This window comes from Alternaria infectoria, assembly GCF_024043175.1.
Source record: "Alternaria infectoria strain BMP 0036 chromosome Unknown scaffold_1, whole genome shotgun sequence".
Classification (NCBI taxonomy): Eukaryota; Fungi; Ascomycota; class Dothideomycetes; order Pleosporales; family Pleosporaceae; genus Alternaria; species Alternaria infectoria.
Window position 1 is genome coordinate 3794912 of NW_026250690.1, and position 22330 is coordinate 3817241.

General features: G+C 53.6%; 7 protein-coding genes across 7 annotated transcripts; 3 read left to right on the forward strand and 4 right to left on the reverse strand.

Annotated features, from left to right (window-relative positions):
* Positions 1-344: 344 nt before the first annotated feature.
* Positions 345-8296, reverse strand: J4E92_001266 (Type I Iterative PKS; the record flags this gene model as incomplete). Its single annotated transcript, XM_051492679.1, has 4 exons — positions 345-3844; positions 3902-4788; positions 4853-8084; positions 8143-8296. 4 exons carry the CDS (start codon positions 8294-8296, stop codon positions 345-347), a joined length of 7773 nt encoding a protein of 2590 aa, XP_051358191.1.
* A 623-nt stretch (positions 8297-8919) lies between these two features.
* J4E92_001267 (putative secondary metabolism biosynthetic enzyme) lies at positions 8920-10001 on the forward strand (the record flags this gene model as incomplete). The annotated part of the gene is made up of 2 exons (XM_051492680.1): positions 8920-9692; positions 9884-10001. The coding sequence occupies 2 exons, from the start codon at positions 8920-8922 to the stop codon at positions 9999-10001; spliced, it is 891 nt and encodes a 296-aa protein (XP_051358192.1).
* A 557-nt stretch (positions 10002-10558) lies between these two features.
* J4E92_001268 (uncharacterized protein) lies at positions 10559-12645 on the reverse strand (the record flags this gene model as incomplete). The annotated part of the gene is made up of 4 exons (XM_051492681.1): positions 10559-10732; positions 10853-11053; positions 11304-12095; positions 12592-12645. 4 exons carry the CDS (start codon positions 12643-12645, stop codon positions 10559-10561), a joined length of 1221 nt encoding a protein of 406 aa, XP_051358193.1.
* Positions 12646-12847: 202 nt separating this feature from the next.
* Positions 12848-14010, reverse strand: J4E92_001269 (uncharacterized protein; the record flags this gene model as incomplete). The annotated part of the gene is made up of 2 exons (XM_051492682.1): positions 12848-13164; positions 13239-14010. 2 exons carry the CDS (start codon positions 14008-14010, stop codon positions 12848-12850), a joined length of 1089 nt encoding a protein of 362 aa, XP_051358194.1.
* A 620-nt stretch (positions 14011-14630) lies between these two features.
* J4E92_001270 (putative secondary metabolism biosynthetic enzyme) lies at positions 14631-15722 on the reverse strand (the record flags this gene model as incomplete). The annotated part of the gene is made up of 1 exon (XM_051492683.1): positions 14631-15722. One exon carries the CDS (start codon positions 15720-15722, stop codon positions 14631-14633), a length of 1092 nt encoding a protein of 363 aa, XP_051358195.1.
* Positions 15723-16266: 544 nt separating this feature from the next.
* Positions 16267-17952, forward strand: J4E92_001271 (uncharacterized protein; the record flags this gene model as incomplete). Its single annotated transcript, XM_051492684.1, has 3 exons — positions 16267-16429; positions 16490-17345; positions 17418-17952. 3 exons carry the CDS (start codon positions 16267-16269, stop codon positions 17950-17952), a joined length of 1554 nt encoding a protein of 517 aa, XP_051358196.1.
* Positions 17953-19676: 1724 nt separating this feature from the next.
* J4E92_001272 (uncharacterized protein) lies at positions 19677-20787 on the forward strand (the record flags this gene model as incomplete). The annotated part of the gene is made up of 2 exons (XM_051492685.1): positions 19677-19682; positions 19753-20787. 2 exons carry the CDS (start codon positions 19677-19679, stop codon positions 20785-20787), a joined length of 1041 nt encoding a protein of 346 aa, XP_051358197.1.
* Between the last annotated feature and the right edge of the window lie 1543 nt (positions 20788-22330).

A 22330-nucleotide genomic window follows, 5' to 3' on the forward strand; every position in this document is an offset into this window, starting at 1 on the left:
AGCAATGTATCTTCTTGCGTTGCGCGTCGTGGAGGGCCCGGAGACCTTGCTGTCGTCGGCGCGAGGTTTGCCATGGATGCCCGCTATGAATCAGTACGTAACCTTACTGGTCGATCGGATCGGCTTCGCTTGGAACTGAAAGCTCCGCTAACGAATCAGTGTGATGGCTTCCTTGGAATCATGTGCAATTTGTTTTATTCCAAAATGAACTTGTGTTGTCTTCACAAATATGGTGATGTTCTATCGAAGGTGGTGGGCCTCGCTGCGTTGGGGTCGTGAGCGGCTGCCCCGCGCAGCTAGCGACGCCAACTAACCTCGTCGCGTCGCGTCGCGACTTCCAAACCTCATTTAGCTGCAATGACCTGATCCGCTACATGCTGGCACAACTCAACGGCCGGCTGTTTCTTCAAAATGACGAACACAGGAACCTCAACGCCGAATTGCTTGAGGAACCAGTACCGCAACTCAACCGCAATGAGCGAGTCAACACCAAGCACATAGGCTGGCTTGCCTACGTCAAGATTCTCCGCTGGTATGGACAGCGATTTGCTCAGCTTCCCAAGTAACGCCGACGTTACAATCTGCGCAGCCTCCTTCGTACCAGCGGCCGCCTTGATGAGAGCGAGATAGTCGACGGTTGCCGCCTCGCCTTCGCCGCCAGCCCCGGTGCCGTTGACCAACTCGACCTGACCCAGACGAAGGAGATTCTTGAACAGCGGCTTACCCACCCAGTGCAAAACGCCGTCCTGGAACATCCGATACAGCTTCGAAGGCTTATCATGGATGTTCACCACCTGCGCCGCGCCGCCGGCACAATCGTATCCAGGATCACACAAGACATCCAGAATCGCCATTAGCTGCTTCTGCGTCAGCCCACCCAACCCAGCGCGCAGACTCTTCGTCACGTCCTCAAAATTGTCGCTCGCCCACCCAGCCTCTAAGACCAAGCCGAGATCGAACGAAACGCCCTTCAGCCCACTGGCGGCACGGTGCCGCGCGAGCGCGTCCTCGAAAGTGTTGCCGGCTGCATAGTTGGCTTGCGCGGGGTTGCCGATGATGCCGCTCATAGAGGAGAGGAAGACCATAAAGTCCATATCCTTGGGCAGGAGTTCGTGAAGGTTCCACGAGCCTTGATACTTGGGCGCCAATGCGCGGTGGAACTGCGAGACGGTCATGTTGGAGAGCATGTTGTCCGACAACACCATCGCTGCCTGGATGCAGCCCTTGATCGGCGGCAACGTTTTGCTAGCCTCCTCGAGGGTGCTCTTGAGGACCGCGCGGTTCGAGATATCCGACGCCGGCGCATGGACTACGACGCCTTGGGCTTCCATCTCTTGAATGAAGGCGATCACATCGGCGCGCCCAGCTACGCCTCGCGACGAGGTGACGAGGAAATGCCGTGCGCCGCGGGACGCCATCCAGCGCATGATCTCGCGCCCCAAACCACCCAAACCACCGCTAATGACATATGTAGCTTGCTCCTCAAATGTGTACGCCGGCTTCTCCGCGGGCTGATACACGACCACATCTCCCGACTTTTCGAAATCGATGACGGCCTTCCCTGCAATCTTACCGCCCTGCAACGCGCGCATCGCTTCCTCAATCTTACTCGGCGCGAACGCATGCAGCGGCTTGGGATTGTGGAGCTCAGGATTCGCCGCAAACAGACTAAAGACGTCGTCGAGCACGAGTTGCATCAGGGTCTTGTTCTCGGCGTACATACCCGCGACGTCCACGGCCGCAAATGTGACATTGCGCAGGAAGTGGCCCATCTCAAGCGTGTTGTTGGCGAGGATATCTGCTTTGCCAATGTCAATGAAGCGACCAAAGGGCGCTGTGCAGCGCCATGAGTGTTGTAGAAGTTCGCCGCCGAGAGAGTTCAGGACGACGTCAACACCGCGGTTGGCCGTGGCATGGAACACATCGTCGACGAAGCTAGCCTCTCTGCTGTGGAAGATGTGGTCGTCCGCGAGGCCGTAAAGCTCTCTCACCAGCTGGCGCTTCCAGTCGCTCCCTACCGTAACGAATACCTCCGCCCCACGCAGCTGCGCGAGCTGTATAGCAGCCTGTCCCACCGCACCAGCTCCGGCATGGATCAATACACTCTCGCCTTTGCGCAGCCGGCCTACATGATCGAACGCATACACAACGGTAGCCCATACGGCAGGAATAGCAGCTGCATCCAAGAACGAGATGTCTTCGCGCGGGATCTTGCGCGTCGATGCCTCGTCGCAGCGTACATAGGTTCCACAGCAGCCACCGGTCGAGAAGATGAAGTACATAACGCGGTCGCCGGGCTGCAACGTGCAGTCTGGCCCGGCGCGGATGACGATACCAGAGCCTTCGAGGCCGAGACCGTCACCTGGGACTTGGCCCAGGGAGATCATCACATCGCGGAAGTTGAGGGAGGCGGCTGCTACTTCGATTTCAACTTCACCAGGTTGCAGTTCTGTGTTGGAAGTGACGGTCTCGGTGTAGTACAGAGTGTCAAGCAGGCCAGGCTGTTGGATGGTCAAGTTTATGCGCGGTTTGGGTGATGCTTGGCCAAGCGTGAAAGCGACTTTATCGGGAAGCTTTGCGCGCGCGGCAAGGGTCTGATTAACGCTCTTCTGTGGGACGATTCGCGGAATGTGGATGAGGCCGTTGTGCACTGCGAACTCGGAATCGGCGTCTGCGCTCTTGTCTCCTATCTTGTGAAAGTGCTCCAAGAGACGGACCACATGGCTCGCTCCCTCAGCTGGGTCATTGGTCTCCAGACTCAGGGTGACAAAGGCCTGATCACCCCGCTCAGAGCAGATACTTCTCGAGAAGCCGACTGCCATCTCAGCGGCCGGGTTGCTAGCACCAGGACTGCCGCCGCGTGTGAGCCAGAGGACTGTCTTAGCGTCCAAGCTGATCTTTTTGAGGGCTTCGAACTCGGGTTCTGCGATGGTGCCGAGGATGGAAGTGTCGAGCTCGAGCAAGCTGATTACTTTGGTGCTGCTCAAATCCAATTCAGCGGCAATGAGGCCTTCGAGAGTGTGTGTCTCAGTCTTGCCGATCCACGGCAAAGTAGTGAGCTTCGCCATCAGCGTATCGGCAGAAGTAGCCTGCGCAGCATCCGCGATAATGACCCACCTTTCAAGCGCAGCTTGAACTTCAGCCTCCTCTGGCCTCGTTGCGATGAGTGTTGAGACACGGTGCCGAGGTTTGTACTCGTTGTCTCTAAACACCATGTCGACACCTGAGAAGCCCGCGGTCTTCAGCGCAGCATCCCATCCTTCTTCGGTCAAAATCGGTCCCAACGCCTCGTCTTCTCCGGGTACGGCGTCAACATCTTCGCCTTCCCACCAGTGGCCCTCGCGCATCCACCACCCTGGAAGCAAGCCGAAGATGATGCCGTCGCGGATGTTGTCGACTGTGGTCTCCATCATGATGAGTTTTCCGCCAGGGCGCAAGAGAGCGTAGAGATCGCGGAGACACTTCATGAGATCCGACGTGGTGTGGATTACGTTGCAGGCCATGATCACGTCGTAGCTGCCGAGCTCGAAGCCTTGGAGGGAAGGATCGATCTCTAGGTCGAGTTTAGCGAAGCGCATATGCTTCTCTGCGAATGCGAACTTCTCGCGAGCCTTCTCGAAGAAGCCGACTGAGATGTCTGTGTAGGCGTACTCGCTGAAGCGAACCAACTGATCAGCCTGAAGGCCCTCGTCGTCAACCAAAAAAGGTAGCACCTTGGATGTGGCACTGCCAGTCCCGGAGCCGACCTCGCAGATCCTGAGCTGAGGATTCGCGTGTGCGAGGATGTTCATATACGCGCCAGCCTTGCGGTAGTGGCGCGAGTAGAAGTCGCAGTGGTAGAAATCTGTCCCCATGTCAGTCTTTTTGTTTCCATCTCCACAGTATGTGTTATTGAACTTACCATTAGCAAGATTGCCTTCGAAGATAATCTGCAACGCATTGTCCGTTCCTGTCAATATCCCATAGAGATGTTCACCAGCCTTCTTCACAAGCTTCTGTGTCGGCTCGTCGTCCGCCTCACGCAAGACATCCTCGATACTCAAGTGCTCCAGTCCCCGCGATGCCAATGTGTACTTCTCCCTATTTGCACGGACCTTGCGCAGGAAGTCCACGTACTTAGTTAAGTGGTTGTCAAACGTCACCGGCTCGCCGTTCTCGATCTTGTCCAGCGCTTGCTCGATGAAAAACAACGCAATGGCGTCCGCGCGGTCGACAGCCTCAGCGTCCTTGGGGTCGGGGGAGAACTGCGGGTCGCGCGCGAAGAGCGCCTTCAAGTATGTCTCTGTCTCGGCTTTGCTTAGCAGCGAGAGGTCGGGCTTGAAATCAATGCCGTACGAGAAACGACTTGCACCATCATCGTCACGCGTACTGCTACCTGCACCGGCAATGACAGTGCCACGCTCACCCTTTGCGACGATGACAGGCTCGCCTGTTTCAGCAAGCAACGTGCTAGCGTCCCACTCAAATTCTCTGAATGTGCGAGCCACTTCCTTCGTCGCCACATGAAGCAGCGGATTGCCAGGGAGCGCGAACAGCTTGTGCGACACCCACAGATCCTTGAGGTTACTGAACATGAGCGTTGGAATTGGCTCCCACCCACCCATACTCAGCGAGACAAAGCCCACGTGGAATACCGAGTCAAACGTTGTGGGGTGAATTACACACGGGTCTTCGGTGGCATACGGCATACTCTTCGCATAATCTCGCAGTGCAAGAGTGCCAGTCGCACACCCATTGCGCGAGTACTTGATATCCCGCAAGCCCTGGAAATACGGACCATAGTCGAACCTAAAGATGAGTGTACGAAGTCAGTATCTGTCTCACATACAGTTCGTACATGGATGTTACTAACCCAGATTTCTTACTCAGGTTCTCGTACAACTGCGCGCTCTGCACACTCAACGTGCATTGCTTCGTCGCGCTCGCGTGCTCATCGCCCACAGCTTTTGCCCATCTAGTCCTGCGTGCGGTTGTCTCGGGCGAAAGTTCACTCTCCTCAAGCTCGACGCGAATGCTGCCGAATGCACACTCAATCCACTCATTCCCACCGAGAGTGAAGACACGCCAGTCAAACACGCCTTGCGCAGCGTCTTTAGCAGTGTGCCGGCGCGGTTGGAGGTATATCTTTGCCTCGGTGCCCTTCTCCGTCTCGTTCACAGGTATAGAGCGCATGAAGCGAATGTTCTCAAGTCTATACCCGCTGATGGCTGCGCTAGGCGGGAGCAGCTGACGCGCAGCTTCGATGGCCATTACGAGCATACCCGTGCCGGGATAGAGCGGCGAGCCCTCGAGAGCGTGGTCGACGATCCAAGGGGCTTCGGCGAGGCGGATCTTGTGATGCCAGGTGGGTTGGGCAGCGTTGAAGTCGTTTTCACGTAGACCCAGGAGAGCATGTCGCCGGAAGGGGCGCTGGGAGTAGAGGCCGCTGAGACGGGGTTCGTCCCAGTAGAGCTTGGCCCGGGAGAAGGGGTAAGCGGGAAGATCTGTTAGTCGCTTTGGCTTGGCTGTAGGCTTGAGAGTGGCTTGGTTGGGCAAGTTGAGGTCGATGGGGAGGCCAGCGCTCCACAGGGCGCCGATGGTCTCGAGGAGAGAGCGAATGTCCGGTTGGCGAGGGTTGAGCACAGCTGCATACGACCACTTATCCTCACCTTCGCCTAGGTGCTTGAGTATGTCCTTGACGGGCCGTCGGAGAGCGGCTTGAGGGCCTATCTCGACGAAGAATTTGGGGGCTTGCTTTTTCTCGCTGACCAGCGCTGTTACCGCATCGGTAAAGAGTACTGGTGAGAGCAGGTTCTTCACCCAATAGCTCGGACTCGCAAGACCCTCCGGAGTGATGAAGTTGCCTTCGGTGGATGAGAAGAAGGCGACAGTGCTCGGCTCTTTGCCCTCCCTCGTCGGTGCGCGTATCCCAGCCAGCAAACTCTCATAGTCCACCGCGCCATCGCGCAACGCCTCGGAATGATACCCGATCTTCACGGGTAGTCTTCGCGCGAAGACCTCATCAGCATCCAGCGTGTCGAATAAGCGCGAGGTAGCCACCGTGGGACCCGACAACGTGACGTTGACAGGACTGTTCTCGCATGCCACAGTCACCGTTGGTTCGGCCTTCAAATACGTCTGAACAGCCTCCTTGCCCAAACCTACAGACATCATCGTTGTCGACTGTCTCGCTGGGTCAGACGCCAGCTTATCGGCGACAACACCGCGGAAGTAGGCCACTCGCCACGCACTCTCGCGATCCAGTCCACCTGCACAGTACGCAGCTGCAATTTCACCCGACGAATGTCCAACCACAGCACGGGGGATGATACCCCATGTGCGAAGTAGATCGATGAGCGCCACTTGAATAGCTGTACAGAGAGGTTGTGACAGCGCTGGCTTGGACACCTGACTCGTGTCCTCGTTCTTCTCGAGCTCCTCTAGCACAGACCAGGTGCTACCGAGAGTAGCAAGATACGCGTCGCAGACCTGGAGACTCTGACGAAAGACGGGATAATGCAGGAGACCGGCCGCCATACGGGCATACTGTGCGCCTTGCCCTGTGAACACGAAGGACAAGTCAGGGGCCGAGGAAGTACTGCTGAAGATGCTGGGCGAGACGATAGTGGTGAGATCGTCGGTAGGGGATGAGATGACGGCGTAAGACCGGAATTGGAGAAAAGACCGGTGAGAGGATAGGGTATGTGTTAGATTTGAGAGGAAGTTCGCGGTGGTGGGGGCTTCGTTTGAAGAGAGAAACGTCTGGAGGGCTTCTGCTTGGCGCTTCGTGCCGTCGCTGTCTGCAGCTGAGAAGGGGATGATGGCGTTTGGAGTTGTGAACGGGAGAACGCCGTCGCCATTACCGTTCCTGTGTCCATTTTTGTGGCCGTTGGTATGTATGGACTCTCCGACAGATTGGTGCAAACCTTGAAGGCCGTGGGTGCGCAGGTAGTTGTATGCGTCGTCGAGGATGACATGGGCGTTGCTACCTCCATAACCGAAGGAGGAGACGGAAGCCCTGCGAATTTCTGTTGCTGGCCATGGGACTGCTTCTCTTGGGAATGCGAGCTGCAGGCCAGTTACATCGATAGCAGGATTCGGCTTCTCGAACATGGCAATTGGCGGAATCACCGCATTCTCCAGCGCGAGAACGGCTTTGATGACACCGGCCATACCCGAAGCGCCCTCCAAATGACCGATGTTCGCTTTCACAGATCCCATGTAAAGCGGTCTGTCCGCCTTACGACCATCGCGGAAAGCCTGCCCTACAGCTGCCGCCTCAATAGGATCACCAACCGGCGTGCCAGTCCCATGAGCTTCAACGTAGTCGGTATCAGCAACATTGAGCCCTGCAACACGATACGTATCCCGCAGCAAATCCAGCTGTGCCTGCTGGCTCGGCTGTGTAATACTCGGCGTCCTCCCATCCTGATTCGCACCCGCCGCCCTAATGACCGCCCTGACAACGTCGCCATCCCTCAGTGCCGCATCCAGCGGCTTCAGCAAGACGAAGCCGAACCCCTCGCCCCTCGCGTAGCCATTCGCCTTGGCATCAAAACTATAGCTCTTTCCATCCACGCTCAGAAACCCGCCGTTACTGAGTGCAAGCGCCTGGCTCTCGGGTGTGATGAATGTGTTTGCGCCGCAGACAAGCGACATCTTGCTCTCTCCCGCAAGAATACTTTGCGCACCAAGATGCAGCGCGTACAACCCTGATGAACACGCCGTATCGACCGTCAAACTCGGCCCTGCGAGATCGAAGAAATGACTAATGCGGTTACTCAGCATTGACGACCCGTTCGCAGTGGCATGATACCGGGACTGCGCACTAAAGTCTCGACCTGTTATTGTCTCGCCGTCGCGGGAGAAGGAGGCGCAGTAGACAGATGTGGAAGAGCGAGAGAGTGTTTCCATCGGTATTCCGGCGTTTTCGAATGTGCGGTAGGCGCCTTCGAGGAGGCCGCGTTGTTGCGGATCGAGGACTGAGGCTTCAGCGTAGGACATGTTGAAGAAGGGAGCGTCAAAACTGCGGGGGTCTTCTTCCATGAAATGGGCGTGGCGGATGCGTAGGCTGTCCAGACGGTTTGGGTCGGGATGGTAGAATGCTGTTGGTTCAAGTCAGCTTGGGTCATTTTTGCTTCCGTGGGGAGAATGATTGCATGCCATCTATGTTGAAGCGGTCGGCGGGTATCTCTTTGGACACATTTCGAGCACTCATTATCAGTTCCCAAAAGGAGGAGGCGGATACGGCGTCGCCTGGGAACTTCATGTTCATGCCGATGATGGCTATGGGCGTTGTCTTGTCGGTAGTAGCCATGATTGCGGTATTTGGTATAGTACTCAAGCTTAACGGATATAAGCTTTGCCAACGTCTTATAACCTCCTTGCCAGGTGCAGATGCTCCTAGACTTGACAATAAGGTTTGTGGAAGATTACCTGAAATGGTCGCAAGTACAATTTAAGTCTGGGAATTCGATGCGTGCAAGCTTGATTCGTTGAAAAGACGGTCACGAAGCTTTGCTAAATACAATGGACGTCTCGCCGAAAATCGCTTTCATCTTGGTCACGACCCATGAGTACCTTCCTTGTCTCAAAGGACCAGAGTAGCTACCATGGTGCCAGGCACATTACCGTATGTGGAGACGCTAAACCGGCCAGTACCGCATGCGATTGTGCCCACCTCGGTGGCTGTTGAACCGGCCGGACTCTATGAATTGTGGCTAGGGCGTAATCCGGTGGCTAGGTATTACTCCGGTGGTTAGGCCATAGCTCGGTGGCTTTACGTATGATACGAGTACGATTCAGGGACCGTTTTGACCCACAAATGCAAACACCTCACCTTCGAGGGCTCACCGCTGCCACTAAAGTCGTCCAGATAGTAACGTGTTCTGATGATGGATCACAAACAGTATCTCCGAATTCCAACACAACGCAGTCGACATGTCTTTGTGGGACCGAATCAACAGTCGCCTTACCTTCCAAAGCGGTATAGGCTTCATGTACCGCCAACTGTTCATGCATCCTCCGCCAATCGCAGCAGGAGTCACTCTTGAAGGTCAGACAGCCATTATCACCGGCGCGAATACCGGCCTGGGGTTCGAGGCAGCGCGACAGCTCCTCCAGCTAGATCTCTCTCGGCTCATTCTAGCCGTCCGATCGCAGGCCAAAGGCGACGTTGCAGCAGAAGCCCTCCGCAGGGAGTTTATACGCGCTGAAGTCGAAGTCTGGATCCTAGATATGGAAGATCCCGAATCTGTCGCGGCGTTTGCCAGACGATGTCAGACTCCGGGTAGGCTGGACATGGTCGTTTTGAACGCCGGTGTGCAGAACAAGGACTATGTTGTCTCGCCCAAGACAGGCAAAGAGCAGACTTTCCAGGTCAACTATCTTTCGACTATCATGTTGGCGGTGCTTCTCCTGCCGATATTGAGAGCCAACACCGGGTTGGTGGGAAAGCCGGCGAGACTCACAGTTGTAACGTCGACGACGGCATATTTTGCGGATTTCGACAAAGGGAAACCAATCTTGCCGCAGTTCGACGAGAAGTATGATGTTACGAGATGGTATGCGCGCGAGAAGTTGTTACAGATGATTTTTGTGAGGAGGCTGGCATCGCTTGTGAACTCCGATGAGGTGATTGTCAACACAGTTTGTCCTGGGCTGGTAGGAGAAACGGAGATCTGGCGTACATTGAAAGCAAACGCTGTCATGAGGTATATGTTGATAGTGTACTTCGCTTTGTTTGGTAGAAGTTTGGCAGAAGGTGCCAATACGTATGTTCATGCTGTAGTGGTAGCAGGCCGAGAAAGCCATGGGGGCTTCTTGAGTGAGTGGGGAGTACGTCCGTAAGTCGAGAAACTGCAACGATGCACTCTGACTGAGGTTTTCGCTGACACTGTCGTAGTTATCCCGTTCTGATGTATTCGAAACGTGGTGACGATCTGGAAAAGAAGGTTCTGAGCGAAACCAGGCAGATTTTGGAATCCATGAACGTTTCGCACAGCGCAATCCAAGGCTTTTAGTTGGGAGGGTCAAATTAAACTGCCATATCGCAGTGCCAAAGATATTGACGTCATCAAAACGCAGGTAGCTCTTTCCGCATCAAGTCTTCTTACTGGTGAAGTTGTGCTGGTCGAAGATACCTTGTGTAGCTACAATCTAGCCCGTAAAATAAGTGGTAGCTGCGTTCGAATGATTGAAGAAGAGAGATGTTGTTGTTCGCGACGCGACGCGACACGACGCGACAGATGGCGGGACGAGATCAATGCCAAGCCCACGGAGCCTCGGCTCCAGCTTCCGAGGTTCCTGCCTCCCGCCTGCCCATGGGCAGAGAACACCTGAGCTTCATCATCAATGCAACCTCAGCTGTTCCCACACCACATCTCTACTCCGGATCTAATTTCTCTCGTCTGAGCATAAGCCTCACGTCCAAAGGCGGTTGCACGTAAGATGCGCGCACGCGTTGATCGTGCCATGGTTGTTCAAGCCACTCGCGGTCCACAAGCTCAATATCGTACTTCCACAGCAGCCGGGCCAATATCTGCTTTATCTCGGAATGTGCCAAGCTAGTCGCGAATTCTTAGTCAGCGAAATCTTTCGTATTGATACCGGAGACAGGACGTGGCGTACTTGTGACCGATACAGCTGCGTTTTCCTGTCGAGAAGGGCTGGAATGCCGCTCTCTTATCCGCTTCGAAGCGAGGATCTCCGAGCCAGCGCTCTGGGGCGAAAACTTCTGGTTCCGTGAAGTTGGCTGGGTTATGATACATTGCCCAGTGCCAAATGTCCACGCAGGTCTAGGTTTTCCCCATTGCAATCAGCGACGTGCTCAGAATTTTACAGAAGGATTTGCGGGAATGCTTTGGATACTTACCCCTCCGGGCAGAAAGTGCCCCCCGACGACCTCGCCATTGCGCTGAATCAGTCGTGGCACTGAGCCTACGGCAGCCGGATGAATACGCAAGGTCTCGTCTATGACAGCCGAGAGGTATCTGAGACGCTGCGCACTGAGGAGTGTGATCTGTTCTTCGCTATCGAAAGATGCGTCGATCTCTTTCCTTAGCTTAGCGAGCGTCTCAGGGTGGGTGCAGAGGAGATAAGTTGCCCCAGCAAGTCTGACTCAAGAGATGGTTAGTACATTGATACTTCCAATCAAATTGGGCAAAAGAGGAAAGCTTCGTCATACGCAACTGCAGTTGTTTCGGACCCGGCTACGACGAAGATGCTCGCGTTATGGCAGATTGCCTCAAGGGAAAGGCCCTATCGCCCAGCCGTTAGATCCGTGAGCGGAATTGGGACCAAGACAGCATTATGGATGCACTCACGCATTTTCCCTGAGTATTGTCGGATTTCATCTCTTCAATGAAGTCCGGCCGGCTGGGCTCCAAAGCTAAACGCTTCGCAACTTGAGTACGCATGAACAGATTATGCTTCGCAATGATCTTCTTGGCAAACATTCTAACAAACGGGCTTATCATTGCCTCCAACAACGGATACGCCCGCCGGAAGTGTGCCATGTCATGTTGCGCAACGAAGAACTCCAATATTGTCGCAACCCATGGATGAAAGTCCCTTCGCTCCATATTCGCAAAAGACTCGCCGAAGCTGAGATCGCCAATGACATCAAATGAGAAGAAGTTGAACCACTTGGCCAGATCCAGGGATCGACCTTCGGTGCAGTGCTCTCCAAAACAGCTGAAGAGTTGGTCGACATGGTGGCGGATGATACGCTCCTGGCGCTGTATGCCTTGCCCGGAGAACGCGGGCGCTAGCAGACGACGTTGATATGTGTGAGATTCTGTGTCGGCCCCGATGATACCTGAGGCGACTTCGGCTACGAAGCCTGGGTGCTTGAGGTTCTCTGGCTGACTGGGCTTACGATGCCCGTACACTTCTTTCCATGCTGTTGCGTGGAGGCATGACACTGAGTCTGGGCTTGTGCGGACAACGTCGCCGTACCTCTTGTGCAATGCCAGGATCTGTTTGTGTGGCGTGCTCGACCATGACATCAACAGGAGTGGGAGTGGCGATACAGACCACAGGAAAGGTCCGGGCACTTTCCTAAGTGGGTTAAAGTAGAGATTGTATATGACGGACCATACGGTATGCCCAAAGACCTGTAGCGTACGTCAGTTGAGGTATCTTACGTGTCATTTGTCCGGGGTTAATACGGCGCATAGGGCTACTTCTAACAATATCCAGATTGAGAGGAGCTCCTGATGCTCCGTGAGGGCATCAATAAACCATGTCCTTGCGGAGCCCATTGTGCGCGCAATGAAGAAAGTTTGATATCAACGCTCTTTGGCAGTGTATACGAATACAAAATACGGTTTGTGTCAGCATCCCATGCACTGGAGAAGATAATTGCCGAGGTCGACAGCTCAACACGTGCAGTTGCGAAGTCAACTATAGAAGACGATTGCACCGGCCCTTACATTGCATGCCGTCTCAATCCTTCCCATACGGCTAAGTCGTGGTCTCCAGCCAGGATCATGCATCTGCGGCGGAGTAGTGCAATGCTCCCACCCACGCTCCGTGGACCCTTCGACTCATTGCCGACTACAGATATCCGGTCGCCGTTGTTGCACGTCAGCCAGCACCTAAGGTACCCACAGAGGAGCCGACGCGGCCGACGGACGAGTTGGTCACAGAATCCAGATCAACCATGGCGGTGTGAGGCTAAGGCCGAGGAACGTTCCGACAACAGCAACTAGCAGTTTGAGTACGATGATACACGCTCGGTAGATTTCTAGTTGCATTCTACGGCTAGAGTGACAGAGGCGTAGGGAACGGCCCGAGCATGTCTGCAGTTGGCACTATTACGCTTTGGGATTTCGGTCTCTGTGCGCACGGACGCGACACCCTCCAGCTAGATCGGCGGTGGCTGGGGTATCATCTCAACCACTGCCGACTCCGTCTTTCCATGCCTCACCACCGACGCGATCATCAGCCCCGCCTTCGCAGCAAGCTCGGCAAACGCCTTTTCACTGCGCACCTTTCCGCCGATGTTTAAGATGAACATGTCGACCGTGCTAGTGTATACACTAGGCTGTTCAGGGCGCAGATACTCAGCAATCAACACGCGCGAGTCGTCCGCGCAAGCCGCGCGCACGTTCTTTAGAATCTGAAGAGCTTCGTGATCGGACCAGTCGTTCAGGACGCGACGTATGTAATACACGAGAGCACCTAGAGTGGTCCGTCAGCTTGTTTCATGGCGCAAGTATCGTGTATTCTGAGAGGATAAAACTCGATTTCCGTACCTTTGGTGGGCTGTTCTCCAAAGATGCTGTGCCCAATCTTCTTCACCGGACCCAAAACAGCAGAATCTTTGTGCTCTTCCTCCGCCTCAGCGATGACATGCGGCTGATCCTGCAGGACACACCTGGCAGCAGGAATGGCAGGCGTCTCCTCCAAGATAGCCTTCAACGCCTGACCTTTCCCTCCGGCAACATCAACGATCAGCTCCCTCTCCGAACCGACATTTCCTGCGGCAAATGCAGCTACCCAGCCAAAATCATACACCCCCGTAACAGGAATATCACCGTCAATGGCCATCACCCCATTCATCCTTGTGGCCAACCCCGGGATCGCCGCCATGATTTCATACGCTGTCTTATCGGGCATGCCCAGCGCAAATCCTCCCGGCGAACGATTAGATCTAGCCGGCTCAGCGAGCCCGTTCGCCTCGAAGTAGTCTGTCCACCGCGTCGTTGGCCCCATAAAGAAGTCGAAGAGGTACGAATAGAATTGCGCGACGCGGGGGTCAGTGAATGCTTCTGACGCCGGTGTATGCGCCACACGGCCAGGTTCCGGGCTAGTCAGCATGCCAATAGCGAGAAAGAAGGCCGTGAAGCGCTCCAGAAGTTTGTACTCTATGCTCAGTTTTTCCGTAAGGTCTTTGAGAGAGATTCCCTCTTCTGGAATGGCGTCGAAGATGCCGTGCTCAACGAAGACGCGCAATACGCCCATCTCCGCCATGGATGCGAAGTATTTGCCGATTGGCGTCTCGGCCAGAGAGAATTCGGCAGCCATGTTTGGGTACTGGATGAATGAGAGGCAACACTGAACGGAACGCGATGGTTGGTCACCAGAATCCACGATTGTGCGAAGACGTCGAATAAAGCTACAGAGCCAAGAGATCGTGCACGATAAGCAAGAGTCCTGGTCCTGCGAATTAGGTTTGTGTGGAATGCCTGTACTGGTAACGCCTCATTCCCGTCATGCGAGTGACCGCACTCGACATTACAGTAGCCCCGCTAGGTTTCCTGGTATCGTACCAAAATGAAACACGAATCAGAAGCCCACGAGATTAGCCATAGGAATTCTACCGAGCTCTCGACTAGACATGGGCCCATGCCCCAAGCAGCCGAAAAGGCCCTTCTTCGTACCGGCAGTACCCGTTCTAGCTCGATTCACCGCAACAAGTCTCCCACGTGTTCTCGACACGTATCAGAACTCCTGCATGCAGTTGTGTGTACCTGGGAAGAATTGTAGCGGTCTAGAGGGTTGAGACGCAACCAATGTCACTTGGTAGCATTCCGTCCGACTGGTACCGCCTTCACGACAAATTTGGCATAAGAAAGAAACTGGAAATACTGGAACGTCAACCTGGCGTCCATGCTTCAATACACGTTTGAATCGAGTGTTGACATCTAGTACGCGATCATCGAACTACTGGTGACAGCACTCGTTTTCCCAAACGCGTCTCTCACAAGCTCCTGTACCCAGTTCGGCAACCCTTTCAACCATGAGATAGGCGCCGCGATACTAGGAATGAACAACTGAGCACCACGCCTGCTAATGATCTGCATCACTATGACCTCAGCAACTTCCTCTGGCATCAACATCTTCTCAAGAATCTTTGGGTCTTGGCCACTTCTCAAGACCATCTCCTCAATCAGGGGCGTGCGGACCCAACTCGGATGCGCAATCGTAGTCTTGACACCCGAAGCTTTGTACCAGATTTTAAGCTCGCTCGTAAGACCCTCATGGAACGCCAAAGCCGCGGTCTTGGTTGCCACATAGTCCGCATTAGCCGAGTTCGTCAGGAACGAGTTGACGCTCGCGACTGTTACGATATGGCCTTTGTTCTTTGCGACCATGTCCGGCACAAACTGTTGAACTAGCCGCCAGTGGGAAAGAATGTTCGTGTCGAAGATACGGCTGAGGAACTCGCTCGGCGTTTTCAAAATGGTGTGAGAACCCGTGATGCCGGCGTTGTTGACGAGAATTGATGGACTGCCAAGGTCTTTGCGAATCTTCTCGGCTGTTTTTGCTATCGATTCAGGGCTGGAGATGTCGCACCGGAAGTATGTCGACAAGTTGTTCGATGCGGATATCTTGGGCGCATCCTGCACGTCGAGCACTGCCACGCGAATTCCATGAGAAGTGAGAGATTCTGCGATGGCTTTGCCAATTCCACTGCATCCTCCAGTGACCACTGCGATCTCAGTAGGCCAGTTCCAGCCACGACCGGCATATATTTGCCAGTTATTTGTTGCCCACGCGTTCAGAGCTGCATTGGTCTTCCTGACTATACCGATAGCAGCTAGAAACCCCAGTACGCGGAGCAAGTTGTATTCATCGACGATATGCGAAAGAGATGTTGCTTCCAAGGCGCAACTCCATGTCTTCTCTGGGGCGTATAGCAATAAGCCAAAAAGAGGGCCGGTAACGATGGGCTCGAAGGCGCATTTGGCAATGAGAGCTAGCCCTCTGAGGGGGGAGTCGCCCAGTGCAGCCATAGATACCTCAGCAGTTGTTCCGGGAGATAGAGATGGTTACCAGAATACTGACATCCTCGACCATTCGGAGCTAGAGTGTTACAACCTGAGCCGGAGGCTAGTACAAAAGTACTGTGGCTAGGACACGATTCACTGGCTTCATGGAGCTTGCCGTTGCACGGCAGAAAGCTTACCGCAACGTTTATGTATAGCCCTATCCGAAGTCGTTCCGTTAGCTCCATCCGCAGTACCCCCAGATCAGCCTATCCGAAGTCATGCCGATCCGACGTCACCCCGAATCGACGCACCTGGAGCCCATCCAAGCGGCTTCATCTCTGATCTAGCCATGGTGAACGATTTTGACTAATCCATAACCCACTTGGAGCCTCAGTACCTTGTTGATCGTGGTCCAATCCGTTGGTTACCTCCAAGTTCCTAGCGAGTCTAGCGCTGGAGTCGAATTAGATGAGCACATACATCGTGTGCCGGTCCTTACACACCTAGAGGAAGACGTTGCATCCTATATTCATCAAGACTTTCATCTGGCCAGTAACCAACCACGAAGATGGGCGTTCTAACTACTATAGAGGACGATATCTCAAAGTTGCTGTTGTACGGCGCAGTGACGATTGTCTTCCTTATTATTCTAGCCTCAAAACTGAAAGATGGAAACAAGACGAGATCATCAATTCCGCATGCTCCTCGCCTCCCGTACAAACTACCCTTTGGTTAGCAGTTTCCGCGTCACTTGGATATGACGGTGAGACTGACCACCTCATGAACCACAGGACTAGACATGGCATGGAACCTAATAACGCGCCTTCACTCCAACACCTTCGTCGAATACATCTGCGACGAAGTCCTCTCCATACCGGGCCGCACAGTCGAAATGAACCTACTAGGCAGCAACATTTTCATTACCGACCGAGCCGAGAACATCAAGGCCATCCAGGCAGATCAGTTTACGGACTTCGCGAAAGGCCAGACGCCACATGATGTGTTTAGCAGTATCTTGGGGGACTCAGTGTTTACCACGGACGGGCCTTTGTGGAGGACGAGTAGGGAGCAATTGGAGCCGCACGTGTCGAGAGTGCGCCCGGATGATATTCCTACCGCTGAAGTCCACATGCAGAAGCTTTTGAGATTGATCGAGAACTCACCAGAAAGGGTGGATGTGTACGACATGGTCGACAGGTTCCAACTCGACCTAGTCTCCCAAGTCTTTCTCGGCGAATCCACAAACTCCCTCTCCGCAGACGAGCAGCCCTTTCGCAAAGCCATGGAAGAACTTCTTACGTTCAATACGAATCGTCTCCTTTTCGGACGTCTCGCAAACCTCTTTCCCGACTGGCTCTTTGCACCAAGAGCATACCGCGATCTAACACACTACATCGACGATCTGATCGAAAAGACACTAGCCCTCCCAGTCAACAACCAAACCGACGTGAAAACAGAAAAGGAGTTCAATTTAGTCGAAGATCTTGTCTCTACGCATCCAAACGATCGTTATTTCATCCGCGGTCAGCTCATTGCCGTCCTGATGGCATCCAAAGACCCTGGTGCTATTTTGACGACTTGGACGATATACCACCTCGCCCGCGACCCAGTGTTGTGGAAGAAACTACAGAGGGAGGTGGAAGAGCAGTAAGTGCATCATATGTTTCCACGGCAGCATGAAAGACAGGGACATACCACTAACCGACCTCGTTTCCACAGCATCGGTCTGGACACCCTTCCCACGACCTCCCAACTCCGCAAACTCGACCTCCTCGCCAACACCGTCAAAGAATCGATGCGCATGTACCACCCCCTCGGTCTCAATATCCGCGAAGCCCGCACTGACGCCATCCTACCCGTCGGCGGCGGTCTAGAAGGCAAAGAACCTATTTCCGTTGCGAAAGGCCAGATCATCGTATACTCAGTCGCAGGTCTACAACGCAACCCCACTTTATACGGCCCCACGGCACACATCTGGGACCCATCGCGCTGGGAATCCTGGTCACCTAAATATGGAACTTACTTGCCTTTTAGCATTGGCCCGAGACAGTGTCCTGGGAGAGTGTTCGGCAGGTTTCAGATTCAGTATGTGCTCGTTCGGTTGCTGCAGGAGTTCGAGGGAATAGAGTGGTGTGGTCTTGGTGGTGGGAAGAATGGATCAGAGGAGATGAAGATCAAGGTTGAGCTTAACCTTAAGTGTGCAGAACCCGTGATATGTAGATTTGTGCCGAGAAAGAAGGGCGTTGTCGGATAGTGGTGATGCATCGGAGGCCGGTGGTATGCCGACACTCACCACTGGTAGCCAACATTCGGCTTGCACAGCGTTGCCCTCGCTGAACGACTGCACGTCAGACGAGGTGCTTGTCTAACTCCTGTATATAGAAGGCGCACTTTGTTGAACCCCAGATCTACCGCCGCTGACATCATGTTACGCCAAAACACCTTGTGTTGTACATACGACCATGCGCAAAGCAGATGATCTCTGTTGGGCGAATTGAAGTCACAGCCCGCTCTAACAACAGAGGTGGAGGACAGGGCCGAGCTGGCTCCGCCCCACAGCGCTTGCTTACGGCTGCGCCCCATAGGATGTTACCAGTCCGCACATCGCCTTGGTATCACCAGTTGGTGCGCAAGGCGACTCCGTCTCTTATGCGCTGACGACTTTCAGATAAGACAACATGCTACCGCCTCGGCGAACTATCACCATCAATCAATTCCACCCGTGTATGGGGGCCAAAAGTTACACTTCGACAGCACCACTACTAGCACTACAAAGTCACCTCAACGATATCCGGGCGGAGGAAAAAGGTGAAGTTCTCTAACGCACGCTGTTGTAGTAGACAGGCCTTTTCACCAAAAAAAATGGTACGATTCGAAGCGCTCAGATTCCGCCTGTCGACGCTAGTCCCAAAACGAAAGGATGGCCCACAATCCCGTCAAAGCTGGTACCCTCCCGCGCTACGATGGTGGACCCTCGCCACAACTGCACTACTCTGCTGGACCTTTATTGCTGTTCTCCAATACTTTCTTCGGAGAAGCCAGACTCAAGGTGGAGTGATTTTCGCCACAACGGTGAACTCACTTCCCTTACGTCGCTCATTCTGGTACCTCTATCTGCCAACGATCATTGCTGTAACTTTCAGCATCCTCATTATTTGGATCGACCACGATGCTAAGCGTTATGAGCCCTATCGGCACATGGTACAGCCATGTGGAGCGTCAGCGGCAAATTCCATTCTATTGCACTATCCTTTTGACTACATCCCGATTGTACCTATAATAGCAGCTAAAAGGAGGTGAGTCCAACACCAGACTTCATAAAGAGCTCAAAAGTGTTGACGAAGTCTTTATAGGCATTGGCTTGTGTTCTGCAACACTGTCACTCCCCCAGTCAGCACTATTTTCGCCACCTTTCGAGGCAAGATTTATGCACATCAACGGCTCGTCAGGTCCACCAATTATGGAAAATCCGTTTTTGGCCTCAGCTAGCTGGAGGCCCGAGATGTCAGGTGCTTACCAGGGATCCACGGGGGAGAGCCACTTCTTGTTGGCAGAGTCTAACTTGACACGTCATACTCCCTTACCGGCCTGGACAGATAAGAAGGCTACCTACGCTTCATTCAAAGATCGCAAATCAGTCAGTCTGTCCGCAGAGAGCTATTATCAAGCTCGTACCAAATATTTTGCTGCAGAACCAAGATGCAAACCTCTCATATTCGACCACGACTATCATATGCATCTATGGACCGATAAACCGAGCGACTGGAAACAAGTTTTCAATGTCACAATAACATCTGCAAGCGGAAGGCAAACCACATGCTATGGTACGGATGGCAACATGTTCGCCACATACTACGGATCAAGCAGTCGTTGGCATGGTCAGTATAATGTAACCCTCTGTCGTGACGGCAAAGTCGGAGCAGAAATAGCGACAACCCTCCAGGCCGACCTTGACGCCACCGGAGAAGAAAAGGCAATATGCAGGTCTGCAGTCGCAGTTGGATGGATTCGGGCTACGCATCATTACTGTGATGGACCACTTGGTGCGAACCAGTTTCCGCGAAGACAACTCATGACAGACCCGAACGTGGATCAGGAGACTGCTTATCCGGGTTTTTACTATCCAGGTTTTGAAGATGCTGCCAGCAACAACACTTTCCTCATGTTGTGTCAGCCAGAGATCCAAGTCGGCGAGGCTACAGTACTGGTCGACAAAACGGGCAATTTGAAAGAGCCAGCAAGAGATCTCGCACCCGATCAGGATCAAAGCTCTCAAGCACTTGACAAATACTTCTCGAACGACGCTGCCGAACTCATGTCACAATCGAGCTTATTCATCTTTCGAACTCTGCAGCCCTTGTGGCATAACGACACCTTTGCCAGCGAGTTCATTCACTACTTCATGAATCGAGCTGAAGGATCACTACGGCTGACGGACCCAAACATGCCACTACCCACATTCGCAGACGTGGAGACGCCAATGAACCAAGCATACTCACGACTCTTTGCCATTTGGCTCGGCGTGAACAGGGAACTTCTTTTCGTACCGGCAAACAACACAACAACGCCACAGGTCTCTGGCATCGTCATCACACCTGAAGAACGCCTGCTATTTGTCACTCCCCTATTCATCATCTCGGAGTGTATCCTCAGCATCTACATTGTCGTTTCTCTCATCGTCTACTTGCGCCGTCCTGGTCGCTATCTCGCGCGTATGCCTACTAGTCTCGCTGCGATCATCGCACTCTTTGCTTCAAGCGCTGCTGTCAAGGATTTGCGCGGTACAGCTCACATGACGAACAAGGAGCGCGAGAAATACCTCAAAGACTTGGGTTGCAGGTACGGGTACGGCAGCTATGTAGGCGGTGAGGATAGTGTTGTACATGTAGGTATTGAGAAGATGCCCTTTGTGCAGTACCTGAAGGAAGTCAGCTTTGTGGGAAGTATGGCTGGGAAAGGTGTGAAGAGAAGGGGGGATTCTGCGGTGTCGTCGACGGCAAATTCGAGTTATGTGAATGTTCCATTGGATGACTTGGATACAGATGGGAGCCGCAGAAGTGTTTCTCCTCTCTCCGACAGCAGAGTATAACTCTAAGGGTATAACTAGAAGTCGAAAGAGCCGTTGGGTTCTCTTAGGTTAGAATCTGCTTGTTACTGCTGCATTACAGCGAATATAAGGTTTTTGGGAAATACACTCGCATTTAGATCATTATATAATTAACCGCGTTTTGGTGCCCTGCTCTGCAATATTCCACCGTAACAGAACCTGTTTGTTGTGTACTCTGATCAGGCACAGCTTCTCAGATCTAGCTGCTAAGCGTTTGTTAATAGAGACCATTGCCCTCGTGGAGTGCTTGACAGTCGCCAATGGTCCATTGAGTAGCTGTAGTGTACATGGCCGCCAATACACGGTCAGCTCCTTTGTGATGAGTTTATAAAACCCAGACTTGCTCAATCTTGCACATACGACCATAGGATCATGAAAATTAGGCTTCCCGTCCGCTCAGCCATATACAAGCATGATACCGGCGGATTAGTAGTTAGGTGGGTGACCACTAGCGAATCCCCGCTGTTGTATGTTTTTGGGCTTCTTTTTGCCATTTTTTGGTGGTGGAGACGGAAGGTGGGCGGTGTGGGTCAGCGCCTCGGCTATCCGCACCTATCTGCTTAGCACAATTTTTGGCGGGACAAGGGGACCTTTCATACTGTCTGATGCAACACTAGCTAAATCGACAGGATGTGTGACGCAACGGGGGCGGTTGGGGTTGGTGGAAGGAGAGACTTGGAGAATTGTGGGCGTGTTGCCACCGCGGACTAAAATGTAGTACACGAAGATAAAGAACAACAGAAGAGTATATACGTATCCTCAGTCTCGACCGTGACCAGCGATGTGAATTGGTATCTTTCTAAGCCCCCAGCCAGACGCCGCGTGAGAGAAGATTAGGTCGCTACAAGCCGCGCGCGCCATGCTTTCTAGCCATGTAAGCATCCGCACTTGATAAACGCCGTTGATACACCAGAAGTAATAACACCACCTATGCCATCGTATCGTAAGCCAATATACACCATATCCTACCTCGCTCGGTCGCCCATCCTTCCTAATCATCACCACTCCTCTTCTTCGCAGCCTGCATCTTGCCGAGGATCGTCTTGCTCTTTGCCTTGCCCTCGACTTGCTCCGCTCTACTCAAACCAGCGTAGAATGTTCGCACCTTCTCGTGTGCAATAACCTTCCTGGGATCGAATCGCAAAATCTGCAGACCGGCCATGCTCGTGGCACGGGAGAGCGCGACATATGCTTGGCCCTTTTCGAAAACGCGACCGAGATCGACGCGCACGCGCTCCAGCGTCTGACCTTGCGCCTTATGGATGGAGAGCGCCCAGGCGAGGATGAGTGGGATCTGGGAACGTGAGGCTTGCACCTCGCCGTTTGGTAGCTCAATCTTCCAGTCTTCGCGTTTGCATAGCAGATCGCGCGTAGTGCCATCTGCAATGGCGAAACGGACGACAGGGTATACCTGGTTGCTGTTTACACCGAGCGAGCCCTTCATCATCTCAGTCTTGATGGCGGCCTCTGAGGGTCCACCTTCAAGGAAAGCCTCCTCATCCTCTTTATAGACGTTGAACATCTG